Genomic DNA, 25,398 nt, shown 5'->3' with positions numbered 1-25,398 from the left:
TGTATTGGCCACAGAAGATTCGGTCGGTTCTCTATCCAAGATAGGGAGCAAATCCGTTGGCTCCTGATCCGAGGCGGAATCTGACGCCTTGCCGGTCGGGGACCCAGGCACGCAGCCGCGGCTGGCCACTGTGGGTCCAGGCACGCGCTCGTGGTCGGCTGTTGAAGAGGCCCGCGGTGACGCAGCGACAGGGGATTCGCCCCTTCCCGGACATGGGCTGGCGGGTGGCTCGATGCGCGGGGACGTGGCGCGAGGCGACGCGTCCGGACCAGTGGGCTCCACCCTGGCCGCACGGTCGGCCGCCTGCCCATGCGAGTCCAAGCCCACGAGCGGATCGCCCTGGGATCGCGCGCTGAAAGCGGCGGGTTGAGCGCGAGGATCCGCCTGGGATCGCGTGTTGTCAACCAGATCTGCATCGTGTTCCGCGCCGCCCTTGTTTGTTTCCTCACACATGAAATCACAGTTTGAGTTAGTAGAAATTGCAACAGAATCACAATTTCCTGTGGATTTTTGCACATGATCAAGATCAGTTAATTCTCCCCCGTGATCAGAAGGTGCATCAAAATCAGATAAAAGTGCAATTTCAGCACGAAGTAAAGCTCCCGCATTAGGATGAAGTTTGGCAAAAGGAAAGAGTGTCTCATCAAAAACAACATCACGAGAAATATAGATGCGTCCGGTAGCAATTTCAAGACACTTATACCCTTTATGAAGATTGCTATAACCGAGGAAAACACACTGAGTGGATCGGAACTCAAGCTTATGATGGTTATATGGACGCAAATTGGGATAGCAAGCACACCCGAAAATTCTAAGATAGTTGTAATCAGGTTTTTGATGGTACAAGCGCTCTAATGGAGTAGAGTTGCCAATGACTTTGCTAGGAAGCCTATTGATAAGATAAGTGGCGGCAATAAACGCTTCATCCCAATATTTGAGAGGCATGGAAGCATGGGCTAGAAGGGAGAGGCCAACTTCAACTATGTGGCGATGTTTGCGCTCAGCAGAGCCATTCTGTTGATGTGCGTGAGGACATGACACATGATGAGCGATGCCAATGCTCCGGAAGAAAGAGTTGAGTTTTTCATACTCCCCTCCCCAGTCACTTTGAACTGAAAGAATTTTTCTATCAAATCGTCTTTCAACGAGTTTCTGGAATTCTTGAAAGATAGAAAAAACTTTAGATTTATACTTGAGTAAATAAATCCAAGTAAACTTGCTGTAGTCATCAATGAAACTCACATAATATTTTTTTATTCCAAAAGAATCTCGGGCATGGCCCCAAACATCACTAAAAATAGGCTCTAAAGGAGCATGAGAAACACTATAAGACTTGGGATACGGAAGCTGGTGACTCTTGGCACACTGACAAGCTTCACAAATAGACTCACTAATGGAACTTTGTGACAAAGGAAGTTTGTCTTTATTAACTACTTGGTTTACTATAACTGAAGATGGATGTCCTAATCGTTGATGCCACCTTTCCAGAGAGGGTTTGATGACGGAGTAGACTTGACGACGCCGGCGACTAAGTGCTCCGGATGTGATGGGGTAGAGACCCCCAATGCATCTACCGTGATGGAGAAGTTCCCTCGTTGCCCGATCCTTGATGAAAAAATAACGAGGGTGAGTTTCAAAGAAAACATTATTATCGGTGGCTAGACGAGACATGGATGCAAGATTTTTATCAGGTTGTGGGACATGAAGGACATCCCTAAGAATGAGATCACGTTTAAGGTTAGGGGAATTAATTGAAGCTTGACCAATGTGGCAAATATCCATACCTCCTCCACTTGCAGTATGGATCTGATCGGCGCCATGGTACCTCTCGCGAAGAGCAAGTTGCTCTAGTTCATTGGTGACATGATCGGTGGCGCCAGAATCAATGTACCAGACGCCTTCTCCTGCTTGTTCACGCATGGCAGCAGCAACATGGCGAGCGTCAGGGACAAAATTCTCATTGTAGCGGTGCCAGCAATCCATGACCTCATGGCCGGATTTCTTGCAGAGCTAGCATCAGGGACGAGGACGTGGAGCGGCAGAACGGCGGTTATTGTTGGAGTTGAAGCCGCCGCTACCGCCGCTGCTGTTAGAGTTGTTGTAGCCGCCTCCATTGTTGTAGCCGTAGCCCCCACCAGAGCGAGCGCCGTCGCCCTGAGGAGCGCCGCGTCCGCAGCCGCCGCCACGGTTCTGCCCCTGGTGACTGCGCCCACGGCCGCGACCACGAGCAGCAGAGTTGGCCGAGGACTGTCGTAGGTCGCCGCCATGAAGAAGGGTGAGGCGCGCGTTGAAGCTCAATAGCTGGCTGTACAGCTCCTGGACGGTGATGGGTTCCACACGAGCAGCAAGTGCGGAAACAACCGGATTATACTCCATGTCCAAACCAGCGAGGATCTTGGAGACGATTTCCGGATCGGAGAGGGCCGCGGCGGTGCACGCGACTTCATCGATGAGACTTTTGATCCTGCCAAGATATTCAGCCATGGTCATGTTACCTTTTTTAGGTTAGTGAGCTCGATGCTGGTGTTGATGGCTTGGGCTTGGCTCTGGGCGGCAAACATGGTGTGGATGGCGCTCCAGACTTCGGCCGGCGTCTGCAACATCGCAACCTGTGCGAGGATATCGCGGGAGAGGGATCCCATCAGATACCCTTGTAGCTGCTGCTGTTGTGCGTACCAGAGGGATCGGGCATAGTTGAAGATCTGTTCCTCCTTGCCGTCCTTGGTAAAGGTGAGGGTGGCCGGTGGTGGCGGGCTCTTCCCGTCAAGGTGGTGTTCCATCTGAGCGCCTTTGATCTGAGGCAGCACAATGGCCTTCCATAAGAGGAAGTTTCCCCTCATGAGCTTCTCCTGTGGTGGCGATCCGAGAGACCCCGCGGTGGTGCTGGATGAGGATGATGCGAAGGCGGAAGGCGAGGTGGTGGTGAGCACGCCCGAGGTGTCGGACAGCGATGCGGCGGCGGTGGTGGACATGTTCTCGGTCGAGAGAGGAGGCTTGATGCGCTTTTCGGGAGGTAGCTAGATGTGATCTTTGATCTATGAGGAAGAGGCTCTGACTACCATGTAAAATAGGTTGGAAAGCGTTGAATCCTTTGTCTCGGGCCGCATCTATATATATATGGCATAAGCCTTGGCGTACAAGTTGTTGGAGATCGATCGGGACGATCGTTACAGAAGACACGAGAGGAAAGCTACGGGAGAGAGAAGAAGAGATAGAGATGAAATACAAGTTTAAAACAACAAGACCTATCCCTATACAACTATTCTAACAAAGGCTTGGCCGGTGGAGCTGCAGTATGGAGATAGAGGAGATACAGGGAAGATGAGAAGAATTGGTGGAGATCGGAAGTGCTGTTCTGCTCCCGCTAGAGATTGGCTTTTAATGGAGTGGGTGGAATTTTATTGGTTCAGGGAGATGAATCGACCGAGATTATATTTTTTTTTGAGACAAACAGCGCCCTTTATTTAAGTAGAAATGTTGGTAGGAATACAAAGGCCAACAGGTGGCTCGAGCAGCCAAAGATGGCGCCCAGGATGTAAAGTAGTCGCATATCTGGCTATGTGATGTGCCTCCTTATTACATGTGCGCTGTTCGTGGCTAAATTCACTAGCCTGAAACTGTGTACGTCGGGTTTGAATCTCCTTCAAAACCATACAGTAGCCTCCCATCTGGATGGGTGCATGAAGATCATTGATGACTGTCAGACAGTCTGAAGCTATCTTAAGCTTGCGTAAACCGAGATCTTCAGCGAGAACCAAGGCTTCTCGGCATGCATAGGCCTCGAGAGTGGCCGGGTCCGTCACTCCTTCAAAAACTACCGCTGAAGCCCCCTTGAATAGCCCTTGGTCATCCCGGCAAATAACACCAACGGCACCTTTCGAGATTATATTGGTTCAGGGAGATGGATCGGTGAAGTCATCATGTTTGCGTGGGCTGTGGGGAATGATCAGGAAAATTTTGGTTTTTCTTTCAGTGAAATTTTTTGGTCTGACCTGAGGAGGTGGGCTTGCGAGGGAACGCATAAGGTGTGACGTGGATGCTGATGTGTGTATGTTCCATGTCAAGATAAATCAAGTAGTGGGGATGAACTTCTTAGGATTCCCCTATCACTTTTTTCCATTCCAAGTTTATTTTTCTTATAGAATTTATTTCATAAATTCAAAATTCTCAAAAAAACATTTAGAATAAAAAAATTAAATATACAAAATGTTCAGAACTCCAAAATTTTGTTGCTATTTTCAAAAATATTTGGAACTTCAAAAAAGTTTCCCATTTTTTCAAAACTTTTATTTTTTTTCAAAATTGTTCAAGATTTCAAAAAATAAAATGGCATTTTATAAATGCTCCAAATTCGAAAAGTATTCTGTTTTAGTGAAATTTTCACAATTCAAAATAATGTTAAAAGATGCACATTTTCAAAAAATGTTATGAATTTTCAACACATGTTCCCGTTCTAAAACAATGTTCACAAATCCAAATAATGTTACTGTTTTAATAAAAAGTTGGTTTTGCCAAAAAAATGTTTATAAATTTTAAAAGATGATCTTGTTTCAAATTTGTTCGCGTTTTTCTGAATGTGTACATAATTTTTAGAAAAACTGTTCAGGATTAAAAAATGGTTCAAGTTTCCTATAATATTCGGAAACTTCAGACCTTAAAATCTCCTCAATTGAAGGAAAAGTAGATTATATAATTCATGTGCCTTCTCTGATGTACGATGACGTAACAAAACTCTTAAATGTACTTGATCAATGAATGAAAAAAATAGCGGATTGATTACTTCACAGCGGGCGAAACCGGAAAGCTGAATGTTCCCTTTTGCGTGCACACAGGGTTTCTCTTGCACATATAATCCTCACTATCTTTATTTTCGTGCACATATAATCCTCACTAACTTTAAATGCATATTATTTTTTTCTCCTGTTGTAATGCACAGGCATATCTGCTAGTAAATAAATAAGGGATGTGCCATTATCTGGCTTAGAAATATGTCTGAAAGTAATATTTGGTACAAGCATTGTCTTTCAGGAAGATTCAGAACCAATATGTCTATGTGTGCCTCGGATGTAGTTCATCTATTAGACATACAAGCGGTGAATTTTGGGTCACAAAACCAGGACTAGGACCAGGATGGATAAATCTGATTGTCACGAGCGACGGATTCTTCAGACAAATCATGTGAAGCATCTCGGGTTGATGAAACAAAACAAAGTTATTAGATGAGCATAGCCGAGCACAAACTCTCACGTTGGGGACTTAGTCATCATCGGAAGACCATTAAGCTATATAACCGGTCATGATACAACTAATTAATGCCTTGAACTAAAACATACAAATGTACGAATACAAGTCTAGAGCAACATCCCAAAGCTGAGCACACCCAAACGTACAAATACTTGCCGCAGATACTCTCCGGGATCAAGAGAAGAGCCGCCAAGCACACACATGTAGAAAAGGCAAGACATGATGAAATACAACTTGAAATAGGGAAACGTTTACAAACGGTGCGCCGGCCGAAGCTTCGGCCGGTCCCACGTGCGCCGCTCGATCGCGTAGCGATCCACCTCTCACGCATCTCCCGATCCACGTTTGCATATTGGTTTTCTCTTTCTTGGCCCATCACGTGGCCTTGGCCCACCACATTTTCTTGGTCAGCTCTATTTTCACCAACCGCTCAAGCTGTGGGCTGGGAAAAAGAGCTACAACCGCAGCCAGACGAAGCTGCATCCGTTTTTGTCGGTTGTCATGCGACCGTGGCAATCATTGCCATGCACACACCATCATGGAGTTGCGAGCTCGTGGGTCGGCAGGGGTGCTACAGGCTATGACCACGGTGATTGCATGCTCGAACCAACGTCGCGGCGTGCTGGAAGTAGTGACGATTTTTGCTGTATGGACTCATGGTGGAGCTACGACCCGCGATGATAGGGACAACAATTTTGCTACAACTGTCGTCGGATTTTGCTACAACCAACGAGGAAATTTGCTACATCAATTCATGGTAGAGATGTGACCCGGGAAGGCGATGACGACGATTTTTGCTGCAATTGTCGTTGTCTTTTGCTACGACCAGCGTGTTTATTTGCTACATCCATTTTAATGGTGATGATTGGTGGTCGGCGTTTGTGCGGATGACTGGGACAACGATATTTGCTACAACTATCATTGGATTTTGCTACAACTGACGAGGAAATTTGCTACATCAATTCATGCCAGAGATGTACCCGGGACAGCAACGATGATGATTTTGGCTGCAAATGTCGTTGTCTTTTGCTACCACCAGTGAGTTTTTTTGCTACATTTATCTTAACTAGATGACCTGGTTGCGCCAATGGCGCAAGAAGCGAATTAGAAGTGATGATGGTAGTGAGTAGTCCTGGCCATTGGCAGCCCGGCCCAGTCGGCCTGACCCGACCCGGGCTGAAAAAGCCCGACCCGGCCCGGGCTGACCTTGTCCACGGGCTGGGCTCAGTCCTAGGTTTTGAGCCCGAAGCACTGGCCGGGGTGGGCCCAGGCCCGTTGTTTTCGCCGTTTAAGGAAGAGGCCCGGCCTGTGCCCGACGGGCTTTTAGCGCGATGGGCCAGGCTCGGGCCCAACAGCCGGGCCAGGCCGAGCTCGGGCTTGGGTTTTTTGTGTCGGGCTTTGATTGGCCCGGCCCGAAGCCTGGCCCGGCCCGATGGATGGCCAAGTATAGTAGAGAGTAAGTAGGAGATGTAGATGGAAGTTAATGGAATGTGGATTGTATTACAAATAGTGTATATTAATTAACGATCATATACAAGAGCAATATAAATGGGAATTTCTTATCTATATTGGCCACAAAAGAAAATATTTGCGTTAAACAACAAGGAGCGAACGCAGTTAGCATAGATATATCACATGGATCTAACATAGCATGGAGTGGAGAACTCAACAGATGGTTTAATTTACCTGTGCCATCGCTATAGTAACAAATACATAGATATATAGATGGGTAGTGTATAGTTCAAAGTTCATTAACGGGACAAGAGAGGCGCATGAATAATTGGCACTAAAATCGTTGCATTTATCGCTGGTCATTTAAATCAGGCTGTTGTAGCGGGTAGCATCCGCATTTTTCAAAGATACATAGGCTATGGAAGTACACTCTCTTTAAAACAGATAAAACCATGTGTTTCAAATCAGCTGCATAGAGTCATCAATTGGTCAAGATGAGCAAGTTCATTCTGCACATCGACAAATTTGTTGTGTTCAAACAAAGCAGCAGTTTTGCCAAGGTCATTGCCGTTTGTAGAACTGGTTGAGCATACACCGTCTTTAGCTATGCGATAAATCCCGTCAAAAGTGTTTTTGACTTGATACATATAGTCTGCAAAGCCTTTGCTAAGCTCTCTGATCTTTGAATTATGTTCTTTGATCTCCTTTTCTTTCTCTCTTAACAAACCAATTAGATATGGTCCTCTTTCCTTTGTTTGTTTCAGTTCGTTGTAATTATAGTCCTTGAGAGCCTTGCCACGCAGTCTCCATGCATCTGATAACTCGAGCCGCTGCAACATATATGCATCTTCTATGGAAATAGATATATACCAAAAATCCGCGATAGTGCCATTGCTTCGGCATCATGTTGTCACCGATGCCGCATGCTGGTACGGAACTTGATTGTAAGTGCAAACCTCTGTCCAACTTTGCAGCAGAAAAACTGGTGGTGGGAGCTACAGCTTAATGAACATGAGTATGAACTTGTCCGTAATGTCAACCATCTCCATGACAGGATCTGTGCACACATAAAAACAAAATCAAACCAGATACTGGAACCATTTTATGTGCGAGCAATAATGATCTGAAAGTAGATACTTACATGGCATATTTATACGTAATAAATCATATGTAGTAGATCTAAAGAACATGCAAGTACGTACTCAGATAGTATCTTCATATACAATGGTTTATATTTCTAGTTAATGTTAGGTTCAGTTCATGGCTTCATATGAGATAACCTGGCAACCGAGGCACAAATCGTAGAGAGATAAAGCTGGCAACTAATCTGTATAATCATCTTCAAGGAAAGGCAAGAAAATAGTGTGCAGCAGCAAAGCTTTACTTTTTTTAAGAAAGCAAAGCTTCAGCTATTTCTTCAGCAAGGAACCAAATTCAGAAATCAAAGTCCAAACAGAGAATAAATGTTTCCCTATAGAGCTTATAGGCAAAGAGGTAAAAACAAGCAGATCTAAATACCAATGCTAATGTAATATTGGTATCCATAAGCAGTAGCTTCAGATCCTAAAATTCATCAGCACTGCAGCCACATAATTTTCACTCTTCTGTCTATTTCCCATTTCATATCATTCAACTCTTTGTTTATTGGATCTTCATAAAACCAAAAATCTCAAGGATTTACATGCACATTAGAAATTAAACTTGCCTTAGCATTCTATTTGTAAACTGCACCAAAAGAGAGAAGCCACATGCATCTAGGGCGAAGATGAACTCACACGTATGTACACTGGGAAGCATGCATATGAAAGTTAGAAGCATATCTTTACCTATGGTTGTAATCACTATGAATAGAATTAGCAACTACTATTTATTCGTTACTTGAATGGAATCAAAGCGACTTTCATGCATTGCATATACGATGGCTGGCCCTATATGCCTCCTCTGCCTTATCTCGTAACTACTAATAATAATTGTTGACTGGGCTCGGCTGCTGTCTAAACAAAGACAACTGCATTCAAGCACAGGGCAGTACCTCCTAAGACTGAAGCTTTAATTAACAGAAGCAAGCATCTGCCAATTTATTGAAGGAAGAACACCACGCCTGAAACACAGCAGGCCTATCAACTTAATCCAGACATATAAATCTGTGGTCACACCACCACCATCACACCTAAAAACTTAGGAAAAGACTGTAGTCCATGTCACAATTATCAATACTCTGTTTTCACCTTAAACTATCATAAAAGAGAAATAAAAATACAAGAGCAATATAATGCAGACCAATGCACAACACATCAGGTGAAGATTTCCAAAGATAAGCAATCAGATCAGTTCAGTTGCACACAACATGTTCATACAACTACTTCCACAAACAGTTCCAGTAGGCTTTCATAAACTCACTTGCACCAATCCATCCCTTGCGAGTAAACAACAACCGCTACCCAATCACTTATCCAGAATGACCCAAAGCACCAAACTGAACATAACTCTATGACCACACTGTTCTGAAATATTTTTCTTCTTCAAGCTAACTAATAAATTAATAAATTCACCCAAACTAAATTATCTTCTTAGCTGCTTTAATGGAGCATAGTAAGCACTTGTCGTTGCTGTCTGGACCCTTTTTTAGGCAGCGATGCATGCACATTTTACACAGTAGCTTGCATAACCTGCTCAGCTTGCTTACCCCAGAGATATAATGACCACCAGGGTGGGCCCTGAGTAATAGAATAACTGTACGATCCCATGTGTCAGTAACCTGATCTGCAACCCAAGCGCACAAATAGACATGCAAGGAGAAGCAGAATGACACCTACCAATAGATACGATGGTGTGTTACAGAATTGAAAGGCAAAAGAACCAAATGGATTCATCTCAAGCAAGGCAGCAGGAATGCAACTAACCCTCGTGTCTTCCTTGCAGCACGAAGAGAACTTTAGAGAAGCAAAGTAAATGCAAAATAGGGACTCGGTGGGCTAAATCTAACAGATGGCATCAACCAAGATATTAAGAGGAGCTAACATGTTATTACCCTCCTTGCAACTGTTCAGAGATCACCGTCATACTGCACTTGGTCAGCTGAACGATCCTCCCACCTGCCATAAAAGGAGCTTACCAAAGTAAGCTGACTAAAAATTAAGAAACAAGAACAAGCGGAACATCATAAGGCAAAACACTCAAAGCACCAACCTGCTCATTGTCGCTTGAGCCCCAGTGCACTGTCACAAACATAGGCGGTTCTAGAGAAAGAGAAGGAATAACATTGTAAGAATCGTGAGGGGCCGGCTCAAGGAGTGTGGTGAGGTCGGATCAGGGTACCTGAGGTGTCCTGCACCTTGCTTCATCAGACCCTGGGATTCCATGGAACAATCGTATCAAAACAAGTAAACCAGGTCGGCTAAGATTATTAGAAGAGATACACCACATTAAATAATTATAGTACAGAAAATAATTCTTACGAAGAAATGAAAGGGAAAACTGATTTACATCAAATCTTAGATTCCCTCAAAGACAAAAATACAAAGAGAGTGTTGGGATAAATTATTGAATCTGTTCAAGTGAAGAATGCATTCCCAGGGGTTTTACCCCCCCCCCCCCCCACAAACACACACCAACACACACACACACACACACATCATGTTCTTCCCTCTAGTGTACAGCTTCTTATGTGAAGGCTGTACCAAAGTACATGAGGTTAGTTCTTTTTCACAGTAATAATCTTAATTGTGGGACATCACTATGTAATATCTCAGAGCTGGTAAAAAAAGACTTAGACATTATTGAGGGTTTGTGATAGGATGGTATGCCATCGACAAGTTAAGGTGATAAAAAAATTGGTGTATTTTCTATTATGAGCAAAGAAGCAAGAGTTTCACTATTACAAATTGTAAGAAACCGATCTTCAAAGCATATTTTGACATGTGAATTGGCTTTTACATGGAAAATAATTAGAGCATAGAAGTGGTAACCTATACATATATGCAATGCAGTCTAATTCTAGTTCTTATCATTACTGCATTGTTCTGCAAAAAGTAGGAGCATCACAATATATTAGTGCAAGTTCAGGACTGCGTTCACTCTTCCTTTAAAAAATTATGGAAGGTGACTCTGGTAACCATATACCAGTTTACAAAATATATAACATTGAATCATATACCAGTTTACAAAAATCCATACGTTTGTATTATTATTCGAACTATCTAATGAAAGAAGGCAGCAACTAACACATAAATTCATTAGAAAGAGATGGTATGCCAGATAGCGCCCCGGACAACGCTTCATTACCAAGAGATTATGCAGGAACTATAATGCAAATACCTGCAGAGAACTTTACCACAAGCCTGCTTGGAACCAAACTCACACTTTCATGTTTCATGCACACAGGTAGTCAAGAGCAATAAATAAGAATCCATAATCTGATGTCATAATTAGACAGGAAAGGTTTAGCATTTGCTATTCTGTTGTAAATTATTGTTTTGATCACTTGACAAGCACATGAAGGTTTTATTTCTTCCAAGCTATTATACTCGACCTTAACGGCATATTGAACATCAATCTTACCAACTTGGCAACTTCCTTAGATGCCCCAAAATCGGCAAGCTTAATGCAGCCTTTGTTATCAACAAGAATGTTTGCACCCTGCAAAGCAATCCCATGATCACCAAGATAATTAGAACAACCAAACAGTCAATGACACAAAGATTCTAGTATATTCAGGCTTCAGAGTTTTTACCTTAATGTCTCTATGTATTATTGCATTGCTATGCAGATATTCCAACCCTTGCAAAATCTGCCTAGTATACTTCCCAATGACCTGATCAAAATACGCAACGAATCAGTTTCTCTTCTGTGAGTCAAATCACAGAAAACCGCATGATTGATGGTTACTTACTGCCTTCGGGAATGAACCAAGTTTTCCAAGAAGCGACTGGATAGACCCTCCAGGAACAAACTCCAGCAGGATATTCAGTGTGTCTTCCTCACGGACAGTCCCGAGGTACCTCTTCACAAATCACAGGAAGTAGATCAAACAACTGCAGTCTAGCAGTCAAGTATAGAGTATCTAAAATGTAATCGATCTTTCATCTACTAACCACAATATTGGGGTGCGAAAGGTTCTTGAGGAGCTTCACTTCTTCCTCAAGTTCTCTTATATGTGCCTAATCGTAGAAACAAAAGCCACAAATCACCTCACATGAAGGAAAGCCTCAACAACTAAATTGGTAACCAAATCGGTCGGAGAAGTGCTACTCGTCTATCACTTGCATTACACTGCTATGCATATACTAATCATTTGAATTTATTCCTAGAAGGTAAATAAAGAACGGAAGCTTAAGCACAACCACTGATTTCTATCAACTTCCCAAAACAAAGCATCTGAAGCTATATTAATATGCAAGCCCAGATTCCCATATACTTTATTATGGGGGAAAACAACCATATCAGAGATAAACATGAATCAACTTCCCAAAACAAAGCATCTGAAGCTATATTAATATGCAAGCCCAGATTCCCATATACTTTATTATGGGGGAAAACAACCATATCAGAGATAAACATGAATCATCACTTACTTTTGTTGTTGTTCTTGGAAAGAGCATGACTTCCTGATGTGTGCTTCCTTTCGTTCTTCTACAACCGAACTCTGTAATAAAGAACAAACTAATAAGGCACACACTCAGTACTGGTAACATCTGTAATCAATGGATGGTAATTATATTCGAACGCCCTTGGAAAGGAAACATAAACCTGGGTTGATTGGCGCTGTTCTGAAACAGCTGTATGCAGGTAGTGGAGATAGTTGAGCAGGCTGCCATGCTTGTGACAAAGCGGCTGGTCTGTACATATGTGACAATTAACAAGGGTTCAAAAGTTAGCGTGACAACGTGTATAATATCAAAACCAAGACATATGTTTACCATCGACATCTTCAGCAACATCTAACTCTTCTTCCTTGACCGTTACTTCCTGGAAACAAACAGCCAAGCTATTAAATTGTTTGATTTCACTGTATTTAATTTGAGTGGATTAACTGTAAAGCATCGTTAGATTCCTGAATTTGGTCTGTTTAGAATGAGTACACAGGACAAAATTTGCTCATACAAAATTGATGTACCAATCAAGCATCCGTTTATACTATCCAGGAGCTCAGAGTTTAGTAACTCTACTGCATATGATAGCAGGTAATATCTATGGTAGGGCGTATCTTGTACCCACAAGACTAATGTCAATTTGTTTGTAAGACATGCATAATCACTTTTCTTAGCCGACTTGAGGCTATAATGAGAAGTTAAAAAACACTATCTATTATAAATTCTATTGTATGCGGCGTGCAGACATTTAAAACACCTATGTTTTCTGACAAAATGAATGGTAATGGCTGATTACTAATTTTCTAAATCGGTTTTTTTCTTCGAAACCTAATTCGCGGATAAACAGGCCTAAATGGGAAAACGGAGGGTGGATGTACAATTATGACAGCTAGCTCATACAGAGGCATGAAGAACATCCTCTGTTCGCATGACCAACATCATGTACTGCTCTGTCAGACCACAAGATTAAAATAAACACTTTTGAAACCTTCGTTTACAAATTTAGCTTTTGTCAGTGGGTAATAGAAATACAAAATCATGTCATATGCTCTCTTACACACAAAAATCAAACATCAAGCGTGACTGTATTTAAGAGAGAGAGAGTTCAATTTGTTCATCTTTATCAATCTCATTCTCAAAATTCTTCTTCCACTCTCCACAAGTAACCAGAATATGAGAATCAAAATTAGATTATCAGAAAACTGGAAAATCAAGGACGCAGATGGGCATCACAGAGGAGGAGGGAAGAAGCAAAGGTGAGGAGGAGGGGCACGACTGCTACCTGTAGACATGCGTGGCTTCAGAGGGTTGCTCGCCCCCACCCCTTGCTTATGCCGTCGTGGCCCTGTCTAGGTCAATCGGAGAAGCTCAGGTGGTCGCCATCTCCCCAACCGACAAGCGCCCCCAGCTTCTCCCGCCTGCACGCACCTGCCCGGCCCTTCTCCTCCATCGCTGCCGGTCCGGTCGACATCCCACAGGCTGAGCCCGAGCAGCCCCATCCCCCTCGACTTGTGGAGGCAGGAGCGGAGGAGGCGGCGGGGATATTCCTCCCCAGACGCCCCCACTCTCTCCTCCTCCTCCTCCCCCGTCTCATCCACCCCTCCTCGTCCCGGATCCCGCCGAATCCGAGGCTTGTGGGCGCGGAAGCGAGTTTCTCCGGCGGCGGCGGCGGCAGGAGAGGAGGCGGGGGTCGCGGGGCAGACGCGCGGGCCGGAGCTGGCCGGAACTGGCCGGCGCAATGGGGAGAGAGAGGGGTTAGCGAGAGAGAGGGAGGAGGGCGACGAGGAGGAGGCGAGTGGGACGGGAGGCGGCGGCTAGGTCTTCTCCATGGGGAGGCTGCCTTTTATACGCCTGGACGAAATGACGAAAATACCCTTGGCGGGGCACGAAAATAACAGGCGGTGGCATGAGTACTGTTCATAGCGAATTAAAGGCGACGTGGACGAAATGACGAAAATGCCCTTGGCGGGGCACGAAATAACAGGCGGTGGCATAAGTACTGTTCATGGCGAATTAAAGGCGACGTGGCCACCTTCGTCGTGACTACCACTCTAGAAGGCTTTATATGTTCAATGGTGATGATCGGTGGCCATCATTCGTGCAACCTTGTGCAGCGAACGTGAACGGTGGAAAAAAGCTTCGACCAGCGTGGGAAAAAATTTCAACCGACGCGAGAAAAAAAGCTTCAACGGGGTGCGAGTGGTGCCTCTGAGAGCTGCACCGGCGGCGCGGTGGTGCTGCGACGACGGCACGGTGGTCCTGCGGCGTGCTACGTCTGACACCACGGCTTGTTGGAACCATCCGCGGCGGGAGCTGGAACCAGATGACGATGGATATCGCAATCGGCGACGGCCGGAGTTGAAGGCCGGCGACCAGCCAACGAGGTTGCAACCTCTGAGGAGGAAGGGGCAAATAGAGACGGCGCAACAACAATCATGTGGATGCTTTTCCTCTTTGAGCAGTGCTGTGACAGGGTTGGCAGTCGTCGCCGTCCGTTATTTCCCCTCGCGTGAGATGTGCTATTTGGTTGACTTTTTTCCTTCTTTTCCTCCTGTACGCGTGAGAGCTGGACGAAGAACGAATACCGCTTCAATCCAACCGCGGTTAATGGGAAGATCCTTCAGTTGTGCGGCGACCGGCCCAAATTTGGGCCGGCGCGCCGGCGCCTAGCACCCGCCCTTGAAATAATACTAGGATAATCAAGCTGAAATTCCCCAGATAGGTTCAAAAGCATCTTGGTACATTACATACTTGGCTAGACTAAGGCATAGTAAGTTTTTCCAGATAACATATAAACACTGCCGACCACATGTATGAGACAAACTGACAACTGCAGCCCTTCACCTGGGCAAAACAAACAGACAACTGCAGCCCTTCACCTGGGCAAAACAAAAAGCATTACTTTGTCGGAACCCAATATCGATAAAGATACACCTATGTAACATACTTGGCTAGACTACAATTCAAAGGCCCGACCCTGCTCCCGTGCGGCCACGCCGGGTCGCACCGGAGCAGCCCCCGCCGGCCGGCTCGAGGCGTCCTCCAGACCAAGCTCCTCCCTCCCGCCGCCGCTGCCGGAGGCGTCGCCGGGCAAAGCCCGTGTGGCGTGGCAGCAGCGGTGGATCTCCTCGGCCATAGATCGGATCGAGGCGGCGGTGTTCCGCACCATCCGTTCAACGGCAGTGTCGCGGGGACGCGGCGGCCAGGATCTGCAACTGCGATGGCGGACAGTCAAGGGCAGCGTGTGGCGGCGGCGGTGGACGCGCCCGATCTAGGTCGTTCAGACGGGCAGCCACCCAGGTTGTTGCACCGGCTGCATCTCAACATCTCCAACATCAGTTTGCGGGTTCCTGGGCTAGTCCCGCAGCACGAGGAAGCCGGGGTCTCCGGCCCCGAGTGTGGCGGTGGTGGCCTCCTCCTCCACCGGAGGTGGTCGGCTGGCTGGTTGTGCGCGACGGCAGCCCTCGGCAAGCGGTGGCGGGCGCTGGGCTTTCGGCGACGCTTTGGCGTGTGCAGGCGGCGGCGGTCCCTATGCGCGGTCGGCGGCTCCGTCACTGACCCGGACGGCGCGGGGGATGGCGGCGGCCCGGCGTGGCCGGCGATCTGGATGCGGTGGTGCTGGCGGCTCGCTGATCTACCGGTGCTCTAGGATTCTGCCTGGTGGTGCTGGTGGTGACGACGGCCCGTGCACGAGAGTTGGATCCCTTCGAACGGATCTGGGTGAAAACTTGCCTTCGGCGTCTGCTAAGGCCGGCGCTGGCGGCGCTATCTGCGTCGTTCCCTTCTTGAAGGCATCGTCGTGGAGAAGTTCAAGGCCACTCTCTGCTACCTCCGGAGGAAACCCTGTATCGGATGATCGGATGATGGCGACGCTCTGGTGTCGTTCCTTCCTTGGGGGCGTCATTCTTGGAGGTACACATGTGATCGAGGGACTAGAGGACGGATTCTTTCGTGGAGCGGTGATTCATCCTACACACTGATGGAGAAGGATCTTGACGGCGTGGTGCAGTGCAGATTCGGAGTTCGCTGTGGGAGGATGGACTCGCGCAGGAGGACGACGCTGTCGGGCGTCGTGGTGGCGTCGATGGCAGAGAGACCTGGCACGGTACATGCAACAGTACAGCTCTGAAGATGGATTGGTGGCAGACGGCTGCGGTGGCCTCATACCCGGCAGGCGTCCTGGTTGAGGAGTGCGCCGGACTGGAGGTACCCCATACCCGGCAGGCGTCCTGGTTGGGACCTCATGTCTTAGATGTTTAGGTTTGGCTGCGATGTCTGTTTGGTATTAGGCCCAGACTATCTGCGCCCCTTCATCAATTGGATAGATGTAGCGACAGTTGTTGCTTAGACGGTGGCTTTAGTCTTGCTGTTGTATGACTTTGTAAGATCTTATGAGAATAATTAATAAAGTGGCCGTATGCATGGCCCAGATGCAGAGGCCGGGAGGCTTCCTCCTTTTCTAAAAAAAACATAGTGTATGAACAAGACGTGCACAAACCCATGGTCAGCTCAATAACGTAGCATAAAGAAGAGTTATATCATACAGCCTCAAAAAACCAAGAGCTATATCATATTTTTTTTGCTATATACGATTACAACAAAATAAACCCTTCAACATTTTCACATGAATTTGCCAGCGGGGAGAGTTGAATGATGAGATTGATGTTTGTAATCACAAAATGAGCTACTAATACATTTCTTTGAACTTATAGAATGTGAAACGTCCAAAATAAGGGAGAACTATGGGCATACAACATGTGGAAGATCTGCATAATTCACTTATGATCCAACATAAAGTCATTTTTTACTTGGCATCACCTTCATTTTAACTGTTTGTCCATGTTATTAGCATGTGCAGTGCAAATCCCTATAGCCAAATGGGCACTAGATTGAGAGTGCATACTACCCATATATATTGGCAGCCATACATATTATCCAAAGTCAACATCAAACAGTACCAATCTCACATACTATCTTAAAGTATCTTTACAAGATCTTACCACTTGAACTATTTCTGCACATTAGCACATCAAACCACACAGTCATCCTAATATTTCAACTCCATTGGTTCCACTGGCAATGGTTGTGCCTAGAAGCATAAGAACTCCGACAATTAACAACAATCACACAATAAAGATAAATGGATATGAGAAGGCAACATGAAACAGTTCAAAAAATGAGCTGACAAATATATGTTGAGCAAGATAATTCATTTATATAACTTATTTCTATAGATAAGAGAAGACAAATGGATAAGTCAGTCTCGATACTAGCAATAGGTAAAACAAAACCACGTCTGTTGTAGCATGCAAGGCATATTCATAGAAGGAATATACTTAGCTACCTCATAATGGAGAATTTAGCTTGTAAGAAAAATGGACCTATACATTTCCTCATGTAACGAATTCAATTATCATCATGTCAACCAGCCAATACTATGCCAAAACAAGAAACACTAGGAACAAATATGATATTGGGTATTCTTTTTTAAATAAATAGATTTCAAGGCAAGAAAGGGAATTTATTTCTGTGCATAAAAATTGAGAAAATAAAAATTGTTTACAAGGAAATTGCTTGCTAAGTTCATGTACAGAACATAAAATAGGCTGTGTTCATTCTAAGATATATATAAAGACCAAGGATGATCAATCACCTAGTACACAGAGACTCGCTAAAGTATAGCAGTAATATGTAGAGCTGATTCCATTAAGTTTCCTGGCTTGCATTGACTTTGGCTGAACCATATACACACCATCGTGACTCTCTATAAAGATTACATCAGTATCCTCATCATAACCCACCACTTTGAGCGGTTCAATCCTTCTCATAGTCCAAGAAGGGATCTTAAGAAGTTCACCCAATGAAACAGTCTTCTGCAACAACCATGTGGTAACACCCCGACAATCGACCTTCCTCCGCCACATTTGAAGGTTAAGCTGGCGAGACAAAGCGACAAGACCAACGGCGCCATCCTCTGCGTCAATGATATGAAAGTTGTCGAAACCATTCATATTCATACATGGAGGCCCCTTGATAACATTAAGGTTCTGCGTGCCCAAATCAAACTCAACTATGTCATCTCCTTTTTTCTTAGCTGGCCAGTAAAGGACATTATCTATAAGGGTGCTATGACAAGGACCAATTACAGTATCATCTGAAGCCTCTGTTGAGATGACATTGCCCCATGTGGCAGTCTCCGAGGAGTAAACGCATGCATAGGGGTGCTTATTCTCTCTATAGGACACCAAGACCACCTTGAAGGGGCATAAGTGACAGCCGCCGTGCACATGGCCCTGGTCACTAGCAGCACAAAGCACTGCCGTGTTAAAGAAGCGTCCGTTGTACTCGGGCGGAATGGGCACACGGTGATGTTTGTTTGTGATAGGATTACAAACGACGACTTCTTTATGCTGCAAGTCTAAGACCAGGACGCGGCCGTGGCGGGAATCAAGCAGGATGCGTTTGCTGTAGTGTCCAAGGGAGAAGCGCCCAGGGGTGATGCGGTCGGGAGCGGGGGCCAGGACGGGCATGAACGGGGTCTGTGTGCTGCCGCAATGGAAGAAGCCGAGGAGGGGCGGCTTGCGGTGGTGCGCGTAGAACCGGCGGAGGAACTTGGGGTCGGCGAGGATGCCTCGCCACTGCTTGCACACGGCGGAGGCGCGGGGAAGAGAGTATAGGTCTAGGGGGAGGCGGAGGAGGATCTCCCGGAGCATATCTTCGCTGTCCGGCAGGGAGGCAGGCGGCTCCGGTGAGCGGCCGTCGCCCTCCTGGCTGGCATGGGTCTGTGCGCGGAGGCGCTTACCGCTGCGGCGGTTGCAGGCCACTCCGGCGCCATCCTCGTCGACATTGATTTGGGAACGGAGGCATGTGGTGCGTGAGCGGGCCGGTCCGGATCCCTCGTCGCTGGCGCTGCGGCCGCGGCCGGGCATTAAAAGAGACGTTTCCATGCAAGCTGTTGTCAGCGTGCATATGTTTCTCCTTTTTCTCAGGATACAAACTTACACAAACTGTGGTGTATATATAAAGGCCGACCTGACCGAACTAAACACAAAACCTAAACCTACACGGACACAACACGCGGACACAGGCAAGCAAACGCCTAGCCGGACTCAACATGAACGCTGTACCATGGCCCTTTGCTTTTATTGAAAAATAAATTCTTGAGCAACTTGCTGTAATACAGTGAGTCCAGGCCAAATAAAAATTTTCTCTCCCTAGTCTGGTCTCTTGCAGTGCGGCAGTTATTTCCATCAGCGCGTCTCCCATTAATTTCCTTATATTCATCTCAGGGCAAATGAAAAAAAAGGAGAGACCACGGGTGTAACACCCTCGATGCGACTATATCTCCCACGTGTCGAGGCACGACTTAGAGGCATAATCACATTGAAGGCATATGTCGCAAGTCAGGCAATCATCACAAACATCCCATGTAATATAGATAAAGAAAAGGGATAACATAGTTGGCTTACACTCGCCACGTCAATCAAGTACATAAATAACATACATCATCCAAACACTCATGGCCCGACTACGGCGCCAAAATAAAAGACAACCCAAGAAGCGACATGGTCCCGATCACCCCCAACTGGGCACCACTACTGATCATCAGGAAAAGAAACATAGTATCGCTGAGAGTCCTCGTCGAACTCCCACTTGAGCTCGAGCGCGTCACCTGGAGCGGAATCATCAGGACCTGCATCTGGTGTAATAGTAATCTGTGAGCCACAGGGACTCAGCAATCTCGCACCCTCGCGATTAAGACTATTTAAGCTTAATAGGTAAGGCAAGGTAAATATATGTGGAGCTGTAGCAAGCGACTAGCATATATGGTGGCTAACTTATTCGCAAAAGAGAGCGAGAAGAGGAGGCAAAGCGCGAGCGAGAAACTAGAGAGCAACCTGCGCAAACATTACTCCAACACCGTGTCCACTTCCCGGACTCCACCGAGAAGAGGCCATCACGGTAACACACTCGGTTTATTCCTTTTAATTAAGTTAAGGTTCAAGTTATCTACAACCGGACATTAACAAATTCCCATCTGCCCATAACCGCGGGCACGGCTTTCAAAAGTTCAAATCCCTGCAGGGGAGTCCCAACTTAGCCCATGACAAGCTCTCACGGTCAACAAAGGAATAGACCTCCTCCCAAGACGTTCCGATCAGACTCGGTATCTCGGTTCTTCAAGACACTTCGACAGGTTAAAACAAGACCAGCAACACCGCCCGAATGTGCCGACAAATCCCGATAGGAGCTGCACATATCTCGTTCTCAGGGCACACTCAGATGAGCTCTCCATACAACTAAAACCAAACCTCGAGTTTCCCCGACGGGGCGCTGCACAGGACTCTAGTTCGGACCAACACCTAGAGGAGCACTGGCCTGGGGGGGTTTAAATAAGATGACCCTCGGGCTCCGGAAACCCAAGGGAAAAAGAGGCTAGGTGGCAAATGGTAAAACCAAGGTTGGGCATTGCTGGAAAAGCTTTAATCAAGGCGAACTATCAAGGGGTTCCCATTATAACCCAACCGCGTAAGGAACGCAAAATCTGGGAACATAACACCGATATGACGGAAACTAGGGAGGCAAGAGTGGAACAAAACACCAGGCGAGAGGCCGAGCCTTCCACCCTTCACCAAGTATATAGATGCATTAAGATAACAAGATAATATAATGATATCCCAACAAGTAAATAAATGTTCCAACAAGGAACGGCCTTCAATCTTCACCTGCAACTAGCAACGCTATAAGAGGGGCTGAGCAAAGCGGTAACATAGCCAATCAACGGTTTGCTAGGACAAGGTGGGTTAGAGGTTTGACATGGCAATTAGGGAGGCTTGAAAGCAAGTGGTAGGCATCGTAGCATTGGCATAGCAAAAGAGCGAGCAATCTAGTATAGCAAAGATAGTAGTGATTTCGAGGGTATGATCATCTTGCCTGCAAAGCTGTCAGAGTTGACTGGATCCTCGAAAGCAAACTCAACGGGCTCCTAGTTAGCGAACTCGTCTCCCGGCTCTACCCAAACAAGACAAACAAGCAACAAGGACACAATCAACCACGTGCAAGGAACAAACAATATGATGCAATGATGATATGCTATGCGGGATGCGATGCGGGATGCATATGCAAGATATGAAAGGGAATGCATGAACCTGGCCTCAACTTGGGAATCCAAGTATGCCACTGGAAAGATGAGATGAAATTGCTTGAAAACGATATAAAGAACGCCGGAATCGGAGTTACGGTTTGGAAATGGCAAGCGATTCAAAAATGACACCGGTCTGCGATTTACAGCAAGTAGCCATCTAAATGCAATGAGATGAACATGCTACAGCACTCAAACATGGCAACAAAATACATGGCAGGGATGCATTCAAGATGCTTAACAAAAGTCTAGCACTGAGCTACGGCCAATTCATCCATTAACAGGTTCAAACAAGCATGGCAAAAATGCATATGGAAAACAGATCTCAGACTTAGTGAAATTAACACTTTCTGGAATTTCAGACCAAGTAGCACTCTTCGGAGCAACAAAACTACATGCTACAGGACCTGAACATGATAAAGTAAGACATGGCATGGAGCTACTCAAATAGCTTAAAAAAAGTCCCTTAGTGACCTTGAGCCAAAAGGGATCAGAAAATATACTAACAAGCACGTGAACATAGCAAAAGCATAATCAGTTTTCAGACTTAGTGAAAACTGGCACATGCTGAAACATAACTCAAGTAGGCATGTTTACGAGCTCGATGCTCTCACTACGGAGCAAGTCATGATAAGATAAGCATACATCTATCAAGAACACACAAAATTCAAGCTAGACATGGCAAGAATAATGGCATAGCATGCACGGATCAACTAAAACAACATCGAAAAAATTGCAAACAAGTTGACAATCTGTCCAGATTCACAAAGTAGCAAAAGTAGAGCTCGATTGACTCAAGCTAGGGTGCTCCATAATTACAAACAAAGACATGGATGGATAGAGCACTACAAGATTAATAAAACATCCTTACTGATCATCCTCAAAAGAGGCACGAATCTCTCAGAAACAACATGAGCATATGACAACATGAGATAAACAGCTCAATGACAGTGGAAATGCTAAAGTCCCTGAAAACAGAATTACCAAGTGCCTCACTTTGCAAGCTTGCACTAGTCACCATACACACCACAAAAATACATGGGTTGCACCTCTGGAAAGATGACAAAACCCTTAACAAAACATATGTAGAGCATCAGGGCATATCATGCACACAATAATCATGGCAAAAATGACAAATATCTAAATGGAGTAACAGATCTGACAATTATCTCAAGTAGCCCTCTTCTAATAGCATTTCGGGCATCAAGATGAACTCAAATGAAAATGATGCAATGGAATGAAATGATGTACTCTCTGAGGTGAACATTTTGATATGCTATATGCCAAAAATGGAGCTACGGATGTGGAGATATGACATGTCAAAGATTGCAAAATATTAGGGTTCGGGGATGAAAAAGTCAACCCTCGAAGTGGATCCAGATCTGGATCGGGCCGAATCACTGTAGCAGGGCGCGGTGGCCGAGGATCGTCGGAGGGGCTTCGCCGGAGCTGGGGCCGCGGTGGCCGGCGAGGGGCGCGGGGACGGAGCGGCGCGGGAGCGAGGCCGGCGAGGGTGGCCGGCGTCTTGGGGCGTGCGGGCGGCGGAGGGAGGACGCGGCGGCCGGGCTGGAGCTCCCCTCCGGCCGGCTATGGCGCGACGGCGGAAGTCCGGCGAGAGGAGGCGGGGAGGCGGCGCGGCGAAGGAGGACGAGGCGGGCGGCGACGGGCGCTGCGGGCGAACGGCGGCGGCGGCGCGGGCACGCGCGGGCCCGATCCGGGTCCCGCGGGCCGCGTGGTGGAGGCGGCGGCCGAGGCCAGGTGGCGGCCTGGGAGTGGCTGGGCGCGGCGGCGGGATCCTGTTCGGCCCCGGGACGGACATGTTCGGCGGGCGAGAGGGAATTTTTAGGGTTACGGGGGAAGAAGGAGATCCGAATTTCGGGGGAGGTTTAAATAGGCATAGAGGGAGATAGGAGAGTCCAAATGAGGTGCGGTTTTTGGCCGCGCGATCATGATCAAACGCTCTAGATGATGGAGCAGGTTTAGGTGGGTTTTGGGCCAAATTGAAGGGGTGTTGGGCTGCAACACACACGAGGCCTTTTCAGTCCCTCGGTTAACCGTTGGAGCATCAAACGAAGTCCAAATGGTACGAAACTTGACAGGCGGTGTACCGGTAGTAAACCAAGGCCGCTTGGCAAGTCTCGGTCCAATTCGGAAATGTTTAATCCCCACACATGAAAGAAAGGTAGAAATGACCACCGGAGGAGAACGGAGCGCCGGATTGCAAAACGGACAACAGGGAAAATGCTCGAATGCATGAGACAAACATGTATGCAAATGAAATGCACATGATGACATGATATGCAATGCATGACACGCAAGCAATGACAAAGCAACAAGAGCGAATAATAGGAAGACACCTGGCACATCGGTCTCGGGGCGTTACAACGGGTGGATCAAGATCGACGGCCCTCACACGCTTTCTAAGGGCATCTCCAGCCGTTGGCCCCCCAGGAGGGGCAAAAAATCACCCCCTGGGGGCGCACCGGTGCTAAACCGCGCACTGGGAGCGTGATGCCCCCCAGTCGCGGCCCCCCACGGATTTTTAAAATGTTCAAATTCGGCGCAAACACGGGAGAGTTCGTTCAAATTTAAACATATTTTATAAAAAAAGAAAAAAAAACTACCGCGGGCTACCCCCGCCGTCTCCCTCGCCGCCCGCCCAGGCGGTTCTACATGCCGAGGAGGCTGTAGAACCGCGTGTAGTCACCGTCGTCGTCGTCGTCGTCGTCGCCCCCGCCTACGCCTCCGCCGTCCCTGCTGCATCCCTCCCCCGGTTGGCGCGGCGGGTTGGACGGTCCGGGGGCGTCGTCATCGTTGCTATCGAGGACGATGACACCGTCCTCGTCCTCGCGCCCACGTTTGCGGGCGGCGATCTCCTCCAGGGCCCGGCGCTGCCGGACCATCTCCCCGCGCACGTAGTCCTCACGCGACCACCGCATGGCGTCCTCGTCGGAGAAGCCGTGCCGGGCTATCTCCTCGTACTCCGGGGGGAGGCTGGACTCCACCTTGGGCTCGACGAGGGCGCCGGAGCTGCGGGTTCGTGCGCTGATAGGCGTGTCCTGGGGCTCCGGCTTGACGGGGCGGAGGTGGAGGCAGGGAGAGCCACCGGACGAGGAGGAGGACACCCCAGTCTCCATGCGCCTCGGCGTTCAGGAGCTTCCCCAGCGGCCCCGGCGGTGTGAGAAGGATGGGGGAGCAGGGTACTCGAGGCGCGGCGTGTTGGCGCCCTCGATGTACTTGAGGACGGACTCCAATGTGCGCCCGGGCACGCCCCACCACCGACGTCGGCCGACGGCGTTGAACCTTCCGGAGGGCACGACGCCGTTGGTGGCCTCGAGCTGCTTGTGGTGCCGGCGGCGGAAGTACGGCTCCCAGATTGGGCTGTCGGGGACGTACTGAAGGAAATATGCCCTAGAGGCAATAATAAAGTTATTATTTATTTCCTTATATCATGATAAAGGTTTATTATTCATGCTAGAATTGTATTAACCGGAAACATAATACATGTGTGAATACATAGACAAATAGAGTGTCACTACTATGCCTCTACTTGACTAGCTCGTTAATCAAAGATGGTTATGTTTCCTAACCATGGACAAAGAGTTGTCAATTGATTAACGGGATCACATCATTAGTCAAATGATCTGATTGACATGACCCATTCCATTAGTTTAGCACCCGATCGTTTAGTATGTTGCTATTGCTTTCTTCATGACATATACATGTTCCTATGACTATGAGATTATGTAACTCCCGTGTGCCAGAGGAACACTTTGTGTGCTACCAAACGTCACAACATAACCGGGTGATTATAAAGGTGCTCTACAGGTGTCTCCAAAGGTACATGTTGGGTTGACGTATTTCGAGATTAGGATTTGTCACTCCAATTGTCGGAGAGGTATCTCTGGGCCCTCTCGGTAATGCACATCACTTAAGCCTTGCAAGCATTGCAACTAATGAGTTAGTTGC

General features: G+C 47.0%; 1 protein-coding gene, 1 long non-coding RNA gene and 1 pseudogene across 2 annotated transcripts; all 3 read right to left on the bottom strand.

The window, feature by feature from the left end:
• Positions 1-2,291: 2,291 nt before the first annotated feature.
• Positions 2,292-2,402, bottom strand: LOC123063870 (uncharacterized; annotated as a pseudogene).
• Positions 2,403-9,357: 6,955 nt separating this feature from the next.
• LOC123057516 (uncharacterized) lies at positions 9,358-10,304 on the bottom strand. The gene is made up of 4 exons (XR_006426878.1): positions 10,015-10,304; positions 9,886-9,935; positions 9,600-9,791; positions 9,358-9,508 (listed from the first exon to the last, which is right to left on the bottom strand). It is a non-coding gene; the product is annotated as an uncharacterized lncRNA (long non-coding RNA).
• A 401-nt stretch (positions 10,305-10,705) lies between these two features.
• On the bottom strand, positions 10,706-12,296 carry LOC123056591 (mitogen-activated protein kinase kinase kinase ANP1-like). The gene is made up of 7 exons (XM_044479940.1): positions 12,270-12,296; positions 11,790-11,855; positions 11,588-11,698; positions 11,429-11,509; positions 11,257-11,334; positions 11,014-11,057; positions 10,706-10,718 (listed from the first exon to the last, which is right to left on the bottom strand). Exons 1-7 carry the CDS (start codon positions 12,294-12,296, stop codon positions 10,706-10,708), a joined length of 420 nt encoding a protein of 139 aa, XP_044335875.1.
• Between the last annotated feature and the right edge of the window lie 13,102 nt (positions 12,297-25,398).

This window comes from Triticum aestivum, chromosome 3A (assembly GCF_018294505.1).
Source record: "Triticum aestivum cultivar Chinese Spring chromosome 3A, IWGSC CS RefSeq v2.1, whole genome shotgun sequence".
Lineage (NCBI taxonomy): Eukaryota > Viridiplantae > Streptophyta > Magnoliopsida > Poales > Poaceae > Triticum > Triticum aestivum.
Note: the sequence above shows the minus strand (reverse complement) of the source record. Positions and strands in the feature narration are given on the sequence as shown.

Coding starts and splice junctions, on each gene's coding strand:
- LOC123056591 (XM_044479940.1), bottom strand. CDS start 12,296: ATGCTCTTTCCAAGAACAACAACAAAA. Junction 11,699..11,789: donor TTTCGCACCCCAATATTGTG/GTTAGTAGATGA, acceptor TGATTTGTGAAG/AGGTACCTCGGGACTGTCCG. Junction 11,058..11,256: donor CTAAGGAAGTTGCCAAGTTG/GTAAGATTGATG, acceptor GAAACATGAAAG/TGTGAGTTTGGTTCCAAGCA.